The 13485-nt window shown below is 33.1% G+C and overlaps 2 protein-coding genes across 2 annotated transcripts; one reads left to right on the forward strand and one right to left on the reverse strand.

Moving 5' to 3' along the window:
* Positions 1 to 5866: 5866 nt before the first annotated feature.
* LOC149730866 (eukaryotic translation initiation factor 2-alpha kinase 1-like) lies at positions 5867 to 8510 on the forward strand. The gene has a single exon (XM_089884152.1). The coding sequence runs from the start codon at positions 6089 to 6091 to the stop codon at positions 8123 to 8125; it is 2037 nt and encodes a 678-aa protein (XP_089740278.1). The 5' UTR covers positions 5867 to 6088; the 3' UTR covers positions 8126 to 8510.
* LOC149730867 (uncharacterized) lies at positions 8495 to 13355 on the reverse strand. The gene is made up of 8 exons (XM_089884153.1): positions 13084 to 13355; positions 12576 to 12762; positions 11863 to 12050; positions 11308 to 11535; positions 10714 to 10852; positions 10338 to 10480; positions 9837 to 10147; positions 8495 to 9330 (listed from the first exon to the last, which is right to left on the reverse strand). The coding sequence occupies exons 1-8, from the start codon at positions 13250 to 13252 to the stop codon at positions 9013 to 9015; spliced, it is 1683 nt and encodes a 560-aa protein (XP_089740279.1). The 5' UTR covers positions 13253 to 13355; the 3' UTR covers positions 8495 to 9012.
* Positions 13356 to 13485: the final 130 nt, after the last annotated feature.

Consider the following 13485-nt stretch of genomic DNA (forward strand, 5'->3'; position numbering starts at 1 on the left):
GCTCAACCACTGTTCGACAAAAAAGGATCTATATGACCACTTACATGCTCAACAAGAGAGCAAAGATCTAATGGATGGGCACGTATAGTTTAAACATTAAGATAGATGATATCAGTCAAAGAAACACCGAGTGGTCTTAATGCCGCTATTTTGAGTCCAAAATCAAGCAAACACCACGACTTTTCAATGTTTATGTTTTGTTGCAAGCGTAAAATAGCTAAACATACTGTTTATGTTTTGTTGCAAACGTAAAATGGCTTATATTTACCCTGTCAAACATTTTTAGAAAAAATATAAAATAACCCATTGGGTTTAAACGAACTTGTTAAGTTTTGTTTGCGTTCTCCTTTTGTGGGAAGATATAAAATAGCTTATATTAATCTTTTAATACATTTTTTTGCGAAATAATATATTAATTACCTTCATTAAATGACTAAAATCTCACGCTTCTACCACTTGATTTTAACTTTTTTCAAAACAGAAAACAAATTACCGATGTGTTTTAGACTTTCAAACCTTTAAGATAGTTTTTTAGTCCAAGCTTCACCTTAATTTACTTTTTACGTAACATTCTATTGGCTGTAGGAAATTTTTTTTATTGGGATGTCGCAAGAATAAACAGTAGGTGTAACCTAAATCTGGATTCTCCAGTTACCTCACGAAATAGATTAAGTCAAATTAATTACTTTAAATTCAATTAAGTCGGGAGTGTATTTGTATAATTAAAAAATATACGCCCGGTCCCTTTTGTATAGAATACATTTGTTTTGTGTTTTTTATGGATGTATAACCGACTTTCAGATAACATGTTATAATGTCTCAACCCCTACATTTTTATAAAATCGACGCCACTCCTGTTATGGTGCGAATAAACCTATTGGGGGTTGCTCGTCCACATTTATAAAAGTTAGCATATCACAAAGCGACATTATGTTTGACCTAGTTCAACTCACAGATGTAAAAAAATATTTGCATTAAATAGTTCACTATGAAACTCATTTGTGTATAACAAAAAGTAAAACATGTTATTGTATGATAACAATGTATTGAATAAATTAACAGGTACAACCCCATTATTGAATAGTAATAACCAACAAATTTAGTATTGCACAAAACAAAACGGTGATTTAAGATTGGCATCGGGATTCACATTTTAACAAAATCTAGGGTGACCTAATTAAAATGCATTTACGATCACAGCTTGAAACATAAACAAACTTCATTGAATAGTGTGATTAGAGTATGGTTTGGGCCTGATTGTTTCTATAGGCTAGACACTTAACAGGAGGTTGAAACTTGTAGTGACCTGTAAAACTTGGTGCATGTCAGTCTTCGCGTAAACTACGTTAACAACCTAAGTAACAGCATTAACAAATGTAGGTAACCACAAACTTCAGTTGCCTGCTACTCTGCTAGTGCTGCTACAAGTGAAAGGTATGTAAACATTGGCATACCGTTCTATTAAATTGGCTTTATTTAAGATTTCGTAGGAAATTAATGCTTACTGTTATAAACACAACCAAAAGTGGCCATTGAATAATCCGCAGTTAAATATTCCATCTCTACAGTGCTGAGTATAGTAAGTGCCAACCACATTTCACGAACTCGTAAGCTGGCACGAGGTGTATTAACACCCGTGTTATAACGACTGTCGTTTTCCGGCTACGCGAGGATAAAGTAAGTTACATACATACATACATACATACATACATACATACATACATACATACATACATACATACATACATACATACATACATACATACATACATACATACATACATACATACATACATACATACATACATACATACATACATACATACATACATACATACATACATACATACATACATACATACATACATACATACATACATACATACATACATACATACATACATACATACATACATACATACATACATACATACATACATACATACATACATACATACATACATACATACATACATACATACATACATACATACATACATACATACATACATACATACATACATACATACATACATACATACATACATACATACATACATACATACATACATACATACATACATACATACATACATACATACATACATACATACATACATACATACATACATACATACATACATACATACATACATACATACATACATACATACATACATACATACATACATACATACATACATACATACATACATACATACATACATACATACATACATACATACATACATACATACATACATACATACATACATACATACATACATACATACATACATACATACATACATACATACATACATACATACATACATACATACATACATACATACATACATACATACATACATACATACATACATACATACATACATACATACATACATACATACATACATACATACATACATACATACATACATACATACATACATACATACATACATACATACATACATACATACATACATACATACATACATACATACATACATACATACATACATACATACATACATACATACATACATACATACATACATACATACATACATACATACATACATACATACATACATACATACATACATACATACATACATACATACATACATACATACATACATACATACATACATACATACATACATACATACATACATACATACATACATACATACATACATACATACATACATACATACATACATACATACATACATACATACATACATACATACATACATACATACATACATACATACATACATACATACATACATACATACATACATACATACATACATACATACATACATACATACATACATACATACATACATACATACATACATACATACATACATACATACATACATACATACATACATACATACATACATACATACATACATACATACATACATACATACATACATACATACATACATACATACATACATACATACATACATACATACATACATACATACATACATACATACATACATACATACATACATACATACATACATACATACATACATACATACATACATACATACATACATACATACATACATACATACATACATACATACATACATACATACATACATACATACATACATACATACATACATACATACATACATACATACATACATACATACATACATACATACATACATACATACATACATACATACATACATACATACATACATACATACATACATACATACATACATACATACATACATACATACATACATACATACATACATACATACATACATACATACATACATACATACATACATACATACATACATACATACATACATACATACATACATACATACATACATACATACATACATACATACATACATACATACATACATACATACATACATACATACATACATACATACATACATACATACATACATACATACATACATACATACATACATACATACATACATACATACATACATACATACATACATACATACATACATACATACATACATACATACATACATACATACATACATACATACATACATACATACATACATACATACATACATACATACATACATACATACATACATACATACATACATACATACATACATACATACATACATACATACATACATACATACATACATACATACATACATACATACATACATACATACATACATACATACATACATACATACATACATACATACATACATACATACATACATACATACATACATACATACATACATACATACATACATACACACACCAAAGAAAACTACAGTATTCTTTGAATTTACGATGTAAACTGTTCTTGGCAATTGCCGGTAGAAACTAAACGGCCGATGTTAGCATTTTGACAGAATTTTTGTTCCAGACAGTGTTTCCGCTATGTAAAGTACACGAGGAAAGTAATCGTTAATTAATCGCTAATCATGCGGTTTTAAATCTGAAAATTTAGTCCAAAAAATATAAATATATATTACGATTTGATTTCAATCAAGAAAATAAAGAATAAATGCTAGAATTAGGAATTGAGATAAATGCGGAAAAAAGTCACGAAAAAAACAACAACAAGAGATCACAGATCTAATGAATGAACACGTTTTAAACTAATTAGCATACGATAGTAGAGTCGGGGAAGATGGGACACCTTTAACACATAATATCCAAATAGCCTAATCGTGTTTTAAACAATTAACAACGGTCTATGGAAGTCGTGAAGATACGGTTTTATAATTCATTAAATGTTCTTTGTTTACTACCAAATGAAAAGAGAAAACAAAATGAAAAGGTGTCCCATCTACCCCCACCCTGCTATATTAGTTAATCCTTTTACTACACTGTCGACTGGGCTCGATCAAAACAAATCTGAAGTAACCAACAAAACGGGTTCTAGTCGTCATTGGTGACTGTGGAGCAGTAGGCAGAATGTATTTATACATGTATTATAACTAATGAAACTTATGACGTATGAGGATTGAGTGATTGGTAAAGAATATGTGTAAATACGCTTTGAACAACTCCTGTACCATGTGTTTATTGTAAACTAACACTAGTTAACGTTGCCGTCGCTTAAAAACGCTTGTTTTTATGAATTTTGACAAACCGTAATCACGCAGTAATTAGGTAATGTTAGAAGTTAATATTAATCATGTGATGTTGAATTAAAAATAATGTTTCAATTACGATTAATGATAATACGGTATAAGAGTAGTGCATTTAATGCGTCCCGACTTAAATGTTAATAGTTTGATTCAGTCGTGAATCGTTGTGTAGATACAACACGCGTGCCGTCGTTTCCCGCCAAACTGCCAGACAGTGTTTCCGCTATGTAAAGTGCATGAGGAAAGTAATCGTTAATTAATCGCTCATCGTGCGGTTTTAAATCTGAAAATTCAGTATAAAAATTATAAATATATATTACGATTTGATTTCAATCAAGAGATTAAAGAAAAATGCTAGAATTAAGAATTAGGATGAGTGCGGAAAATAATCGCCCTATCAGCAACAACAACAACAAAGCCAAGAACAACTGTTCGACGAAAAAGGATCTATATGACCACTAACGTGTTCAACAACAACAAGAGATCACACAGATCTAATGCATGAGCACGGTATAAACTAATTAGCATAGTATTAATTAGCTCTATCACTACAATGGTCGACTGAGATCGATCAAAAACAAATCAAAAGTAACCAACAAAGCGGTTTCAGTCGCCATTGGTGACTGTGGGGCAGTAGATATATGAATTTAATTGGTGTATTATAACTCATTAAACTTAAGACGTATAAGGATTGAAAGTTTGGTAAAGAATATGTGTAAATACGCTTTGTACAACTCCTGTACCATGGGTTGACATGTAAACTTACACTAGTTAACCTTGTCGTCGCTTAAAGACGTTTGTTTTGTGAATTTGGATAAACCGTAATCACGTAGTATTATAGGTAATGTTAGAAGTTAATATTATTCATATTGTGGCGGCTGCATAATGATTTATTGCGAGCGGTAAACTAAAAGAGCGAAGAAACGAGAGACGCGGTGTTTATACCGAAGATAACGATAAGAAAAATGCACTCGTCTACGCTTCGGTGCACACACGCTAATTGTGCGGTTTTAAATCTGAAAATTTAGTCTAAAAATTATAAATATATATTACGATTTAATTTCAATCAAGAGATTAAAGAAAAAGCTAGAATTGAGAATTAGGATAAGTGCGGAAAAAAATCGCCTTATCAGCAACAACAACAACAACAACAAAGCCAAGAACAACTGTTCTACGAAAAAGGATCTATATGACCACTACCGTGTTCAACAACAAGAACAACTGTTCGACGAAAAAGGATCTATGTGGTCACTACGTGCCCAATAATGTACACGAACGGGAACTACAGCTGTATAGGAGTGTTACCCCTGTAGAACAAAGTTTATAAGTGAAATGTTTTGTGCAGCAGGTTTTTATGCAAAACAATAGTAATGTAATTTTGAAAAATATGTTTTTGTGGAGAACTTAAAAGAATTGAAATGGCAAGTGGAACGAAATTCTCGTTTACTCGCCCAGCTATAAAGCCAGTAACAGAATTCGATGCATCTATTTCGACAACATCTGGACGTAAAGAGGTTTGTGTACAAAGAAAAGAGTTTGGTTTCAACCATGGCTTCCCGCAAGATGTGCTACTGGCATCTTTGCTTGAACATTTATGCAATCTATATGAATCTGATCCAAAAAGGGCAAAGCAATTGTTTGACATTTTATGTAAAAAACTTGAAAAACTTAACGTTATGTCTCCAGTGGCGTATATGGATGAATATGCCTCAGTACGAGTTGAATACAAAACATCATTCTATAATTTAATCCAATCTTCCTTGTTGTCCTTCCATGCAAACTGTTTGTATTCAGTTGAAGGTTCGTCTAACCATGTAAATAATGAGGGGCAACTGATGGAGTTTACTAAAGAAAAAGTTAACCCAAAGGATGTTTTCAATTTTGGTGCATCAAGGTATAAAGAAGAATTTGAAGAAATTGAAGTGATTGGAGCAGGAGCTTTTGGAAAAGTATTTCGGGTTCTTAACAAAATGGATGGGCAAGAATATGCTGTAAAGAAAATAATTTGTAAAAACGTTGCGTCTGACGGCTTGCCAGAAACTAACAAAATGTTGAGAGAAGTTCAATCTTTAGCATCACTTCAACATGAAAATATAATTGGTTATCACTGTGCATGGATCGAACACAGTATAACACCTATTTCCGAAAAAGTCATATTTACAACTGGCGCTTTTTCCACCTTGGACAAAGTAAAACAACCTGTTGAAGATGACAAACTAAATCTACAGTTTGATCAGAATAGCATGAGCGAATGCAACGGATCACATTTGGGAGTTCCTGGCAGCCCTTTTAGGTTGAAAACACCATCACAATCACACAGTTCAAATGATCCTGGTTCTTGGGGTGATTACGACGCAGTGAATGAGAAAGATGGACTTTCAAAGTTCTGGCAAAATTCTAGCAATTCTTCAACAGAAGATTCTGTGACGAATGAGAAAAAGAAAGATGATACAGCATCTGCCCAACCCACTCATGTTATCTTTACAGAAGGAGTAATGAAAACAAAAATACGTAGAGTGCAAAGTTTTATTTTAACTGGTGTTTCCACTGATCGTTTATCCTCGTTTAACCTTGATCGATCTAACGCACGCTCTCTATCAGTAAACAGCATGCAAGATATAGCAATACTTGAAAAAACAAAATCCAACCCAAAAATGCTTTCCTGTTACAAACCCTCAATGAATGTTGTAATTTACATTCAAATGCAACTGTGTAGCACAACTTTAAAGAAATGGTTAGTTGCACGAAACGATCTCCTGACCAGCCATGTTACTAATTCAAACCACGTTCCTGCCTCATTCTTCATTTTGAAACAAATCATTTCAGCATTGTCACACATACACAGTAAGGGTCTCTTGCATAGAGATGTCAAGCCTCAAAATGTATTTATCGTTGAACAGGAAAAACTGCCACAAATTAAACTTGGAGACTTTGGACTTGCCAGATCATCACTGCCTCGAAACAACTCCGATCCTTTAACACCATTAGTGGATTCAGATTCACCACTTGACTTTTCAATAAATGAACACACTTCTGGTGTTGGCACTTCTCTCTATGCCTCACCGGAACAACTAAACGGGGAAAGTTACAATGAGAAGGCTGATATTTACAGCGTTGGAATTATATTTTATGAACTGATCTGTCCAGTAACAACAGCTCATGAGAGAATGTTAGCAATACAGAAACTTCGAAAACAAGAAATACCAGAAGAGTTTGTTAAGCACACGCCATCATCAGTTGATTTGTTACAATCAATATTATGCCATGACCATGGCCTACGACCATCTGCATGCGACTTGCTTGTAAAATTGGAAAGTATTCCTGAGGCAATAGTTGACATTGAACAACAAAATAAACTGTTGTTGAAAGAAAACCATGAACTACAACGTTTGGTGAACTTGTATAAAAATGAACTGATAAAAAATGGCCACAAAATTCCAACACTTGATCATTAACAATAAATGGTTTATTAACTATAGGTTTATGAGGTTTATTAAATATAGGTTAATGAAAAAAAATAGGTTAAATCTGCCCATTACCAATAGCAGATTTCATTGAACATTACACAACGAGAAATAAAGATAATTATATATAACCATAAGTAACTATAAAAAGCTGAGCATTGCTGTAGTGTATGCTGTTCCCAGGGTTTTTATATTGTTACTACATTAAGACAATGCTGGAGTTTTATATTCTGAATCTTTATTTTCCACTCAATATTGTTATTGACTGTTATTTTACTAACACTGTGATTCTCTTTTAAGTTACACTTTTTTTCTTTCATTGTCAATGCTTGTATTTGCCATGGTGATTGATAAACTCAGTTTGATTGGAACCGCATTTATTTGCGAAGAGCTTTTGCAACAGTTAATGAGAAAATTATAGAAACTTAATATTTGCATAGAAAATCTATTGACAGTGCAAAGCATATTTGATCAGAATGCAAGTTGCAATGCAGATGTGTGTGTGTAAAATAAATTACACACAATTCAAAATGGGTTAAAGACAATATCTAATAAGTGTTTTTGTTTGATCTGTTTGCACCAAAATCTTAATTTTAATTTAAAAAAAATGGCAAGTTATTCTGAAACAGTTTTGTGATAAACACATATTTAATTCTGTAGCACATAAACACACCAAAAAGTTTCTGCCATATCATACCCTTTTAGGTATATCTCTTTGATCACAATCAGAAAGGCATATTAAAATACCAAACCAAAAAGATGGGAATCATAACACGTCAAAACACCCAAAATAATAAAACCAAAAAATTGATGCAAATATATTAAATCTACAAATTCTTTTGCTTGTGAAAATAATAAATTAAAATCGTATTGTGTTCTCAATAACCAACAGAAACACCATCAGCTCTTGGATCTGATCCAACCCAATAAACCTCATTTTTAGATTTCCTAGTTTTATCCCATATATTCTTACAAGCAATAACTTGCCCTCTGCCAAACATAGCTCGATCAAACCCCTCAACTGGGCCATTAACATCATGCCCCAGATGTTTCAACTGCTTCATTACTTCTGGTTGAATACCATTTTCAAGATTAACAGAACCAACAGCACCAGTGTGTCCGGAACCAACCAAAAATCGAGGTGCATCCAATGCTTGTTGCGGGTCCATTCCAAATTCAATCATGTTTAGTAAAACCTGTTCATATAAAAGTAATTACCATTATTATTACCTGTTGCTCTATGGTTAGATTGGCAACCTCTAACCCAGAAGCTACAGGTTAAAAGCTTTTCCCCGCTACCATTTTGGGTGTGTATTTGGGCAAGGCACTTAACATAAATTGCCTTACCCTTTTGGTCACTAATGGGTTGTTTAAATTATGTGTCCAACAGAAATAAAAATCACCCACAAAGTAACATATGTAGTAGCTTATAAGCAGATGGGTAAAGGTTGTATGAAATAAGACATCTGTGTTATAATGTCTGATACTGCGTCGACAAGAGAGAATAATTAAGTGCTATCAGTCTACATGAACACGCCATATGTGTTTGTAACATGGAACAACTTATCCAGAATTAGTGTCAGTGATATGATCAGTATAGGCTGTGGCTAAATAAGCATCATTTGTTCTGCATATAAATGGTAAAAACAAAATTGGTTAAACAGACTAATGAAATTTCATAATTTTTATTATTTTAAAATACCTGAACATGTCCTTGCGGTTGCATGAAGCCTCCCATCACTCCATACGACACCAGCAACTCCCCTGTCTTGGCATCAGTGACCATTGCAGGGATAATAGTGTGGTATGGACGTTTACCAGGAGAAACAACATTTGCATGGTCAGGTTTCAAACTAAAATTGAATCCCCGATTTTGTAATGTAAACCCACAACCTCTGGGTACAATGCCAGACCCAAACCCCATGTAGGTGCTGTTTATGAAAGAACAAACATTCCCATCTTTATCAGCTGTGGTGAAGTACACTGTATCACTCTGAAAATTTCGTATGTCACCTAAAACATATAACATGTTCATTTAATAATTGCTTAATACCAGTCTATGTTATGTAATAGATAATTTTAAACAATTTAGTCTTTTTTTGTTTTATTTCTGCTAACTTTTGGAGCAGTGTCTAAAATTTTTATAACACAACTTGTACCTTTGATTTGAATTCATATTTCTGTAATATTACAATTCAGTTACCTGGTAAACATGATTTATTCGCTTTTTTTAAGTCAATTAAATTAGCTCGGAGTTTTCCATACTTAGTATTCAACATATTTTTAAATGGTAGATCTGAAAAAGATGGATCTGCACAATATTGCAAAGCATCCGCGAAACTTAACCTGTAACAATAGAAAGATTAAATAAGTATTGATATACATTACCGCAATAGCAGGGTAAGGTAAGATAAAACACGTTTTCATTCTGTTTTCTCATTCCATTTGGTGGTAAACAAAATTTTTTTACAGCACTATATAACTGTAGCCTTGCGACTCTCTCAAAAACAGGGAGGTTAATTGTTTAAAAAAAATGAACATGCAATATGGCATTTAGGTCTAACGGTTTCCCATCTTACCTAACAGCTTCAACCAACAAGTGCAAATACTCTGTGCTATTATGTTTCATTTCACCAATGTCAAAGTTTTTTAAAATATTCAACGCTTCTAAAGCAACAATGCCTTGTCCATTAGGAGGTATCTCCCACAATCGAAAGCCTAAAAACAGATCAAATATAATATTTTTCCTGTAATCCACATGTATAAGCATAACGTTACGTGTTTACTGTTTATGGCCTGACATTTCATCTCAAGTTGTAAAACGGGCAGCCCAGTTTTAAATGAAAAACACCTTTTACCTTGCTGGTGCATTCACTATGTTTATCAATCAGCTTTCTTTAATTTGACAACTAAACAATAACACCCAAGATTTTGTTAAATGTAAAATAAATCACACCTCTGTTCCTATGTATTGAATTAGTAAATATAACTTATGTACCCTTGTGTTGGGGGCAACAACATTCAGTGTATCATTGGTGTTTTGTATTCTGTATGTTAGTTGTGGTAGGTTTTAACAACTCTCGTTTGGCTGTTGGTTTCCTTCTCTTCGTTTTTTAAATAAATAACCTTCGCTATTGTTTTTCAAAGAGATAAATAAAATTTATGTTTACTACCTTTATAATCAATTGAAATTGGCTCCACAATTGTTGACTCGTGATTTATTAAATCTTGATGAGTCAACACTCCCCCCATATTTTGAACCACGTCCACAATTTCATCAGCCACCCATCCTTTATAGAATCCATCTTTTCCATGGTTTGCTACACTTTCAAACACATTAGCCAGGCCTGGGTTTCTAAATACTTCACCAGTTTCTGGTGGGCGCAATGAACCATCTGCATCTAAATAACAAGAACACTGAATGTACTTATCCTTATCTCAAACACCAAAATTTTTGAATGAATGAATGTGACTTATTTATCTTTGCGTGGCAGGGCAATGTTATAAAACATGTGTCCTATTTCATACACTTTTGCCAACTTACACAACATATGTATGTAACTGTGTTGTAATTAGTTTTATATTGCCAGTAAAACTTTCTGCATACGCCCAAGATGGTAGGGACACATACGGCCACAATGGTGGCAGCGTCCAGCCTCAAATGATAACCTCCGGGCTAGAGTTAGGCCTGCTGACAACTGTGATGGTCTTTAACATTTTAAACTTACTTTCAACCAACAATTCCTTCCCAAAAACATTTTTTGGATCGAATAATTTTTCCGAGCTTATATTCCATCCATGTGAAGTGATCGGACCAGAAACTGGAAAGCCAGTTCTTGCCATAGAAATAACAGGTGACAGTATTTCCTTCAATGTAAGCTTCCCACTTCCAAACTTATCAATACAATCCACAAAACTGAAAAGTTTGGACAGTTAGATGAGGGCAGTTGTATATTCAGTAGGGCACATTCATAGTTTTAACATTGGGGTAATGGGCCAAGCCAACTATGGCCTAAATTCCAAGTCCCATTGGCATGCTTTACCTTTGGACCTCAGCCATAGAATAATATACTGTTACAACATCAGTTAAGTGTAACACATGTGGTGGTGGCTTTTACCACACTGTATAGGTATACCTTCATATGCTTAAGCCTTAATAACGCTTTTAGATGTTTGAAGTATAAAAGTTAAGATTAATGGGTATTAAACAAATGTTCAATACAATAGGCAATGAACATGATTCGATAATCATTACTCTGACTAGTAGTGTTTTATTAACTATTATAAATAAAGTTAAAAGTATATTCCTTAGTGTTTAAGTATTGCCATTGGCATCGTGCTTCATGTTGGGATCAGTATTTTTAGAACATAGCCTGTTCAGTTGTTCCTATTTATAAGATAACTAATAGGATATATTACAACACTATTTGCTGTTTCATACCCTGCACATGCCCCAGGTACAGTTATTGACAATGGACTCCGATATTCGAATTTATTTTCCTCATTAAATCTGAGTTTGTTGAGATATTCCAATGTTAATTTTCCTGGTGCTCTTCCACTGCCATTCAAACCAAAGACTTTGTTTTTTGATTTGTCGTAATACAAACAAAACATGTCACCTCCAATACCTGTAAGTAGCAGCTTAAATAAATTACCATCTTGAGAAAAAGAAACCATTCGGAGGGTAACACTCGTTTTGTTTATGCACTTTTGAGGTGATTTTATTTTCATAAAATGTGCTGGTTGTATAAGTGTGGTATGTGATTTTGGGTTTGAAGGTTTGGTGGTATTTCACATACAAAAGTTGCAAAATCATATATGGATAAAAAGTAGGCGAGCATTGCCAATGTATGATGGTGGGCGTATCAGTCTTCAAACTTGATATGCACCAATCACTTGTAACTTAGGTTGATTCTTATCGGACCAGTACAATTATACCAAATAATTACCCGTAGAATAAGGTTCCATAAGATTTAAAGCAGCTGCAACCGTTACTGCTGCATCAGCTGCATTTCCACCTTTCTTTAAAATATCAAGACCAAGTTGAGATGCAAGAGTCTGGCTTGAGGACACACAGCCATTCAAACAATTCAGAACAGATCGTCGGGAATTAAACATTTTGCACTGAAAATTAAGCAATTTTGTACTATCTGACTGCTACATGTATTGTAGCGTACGCGCATTAATTATGGTTCAAAATTAAATCTACCTAAAAGCAAAACTAAATTCACATTGATTTCTATGGGGTAGATTCCCGTACGGGTATTTCCGTAATTCGTCCAGAAAAATATCAGATTTCTATTACATGCACATGTTTGAAGTTACGTAGTTATAAATTTGCTCCACGTTTA

Source organism: Ciona robusta, chromosome 9 (genome assembly GCF_009617815.1).
Source record: "Ciona robusta chromosome 9, ASM961781v2".
Taxonomy (NCBI): Eukaryota; Metazoa; Chordata; class Ascidiacea; order Phlebobranchia; family Cionidae; genus Ciona; species Ciona robusta.

Excerpts from the sequence above, each read along its gene's own strand:
- LOC149730866 (XM_089884152.1), top strand. The coding sequence starts at position 6,089 with ATGGCAAGTGGAACGAAATTCTCGTTTACTCGCCCAGCTATAAAGCCA.
- LOC149730867 (XM_089884153.1), bottom strand. The coding sequence starts at position 13,252 with ATGTTTAATTCCCGACGATCTGTTCTGAATTGTTTGAATGGCTGTGTG. Across the intron at positions 11,536-11,862 it reads GAAGGAATTGTTGGTTGAAA|ATGCAGATGGTTCATTGCGC; the intron begins GTAAGTTTAAAA and ends CTTGTTATTTAG. Across the intron at positions 10,148-10,337 it reads GAATAAATCATGTTTACCAG|GTGACATACGAAATTTTCAG; the intron begins GTAACTGAATTG and ends TATATGTTTTAG.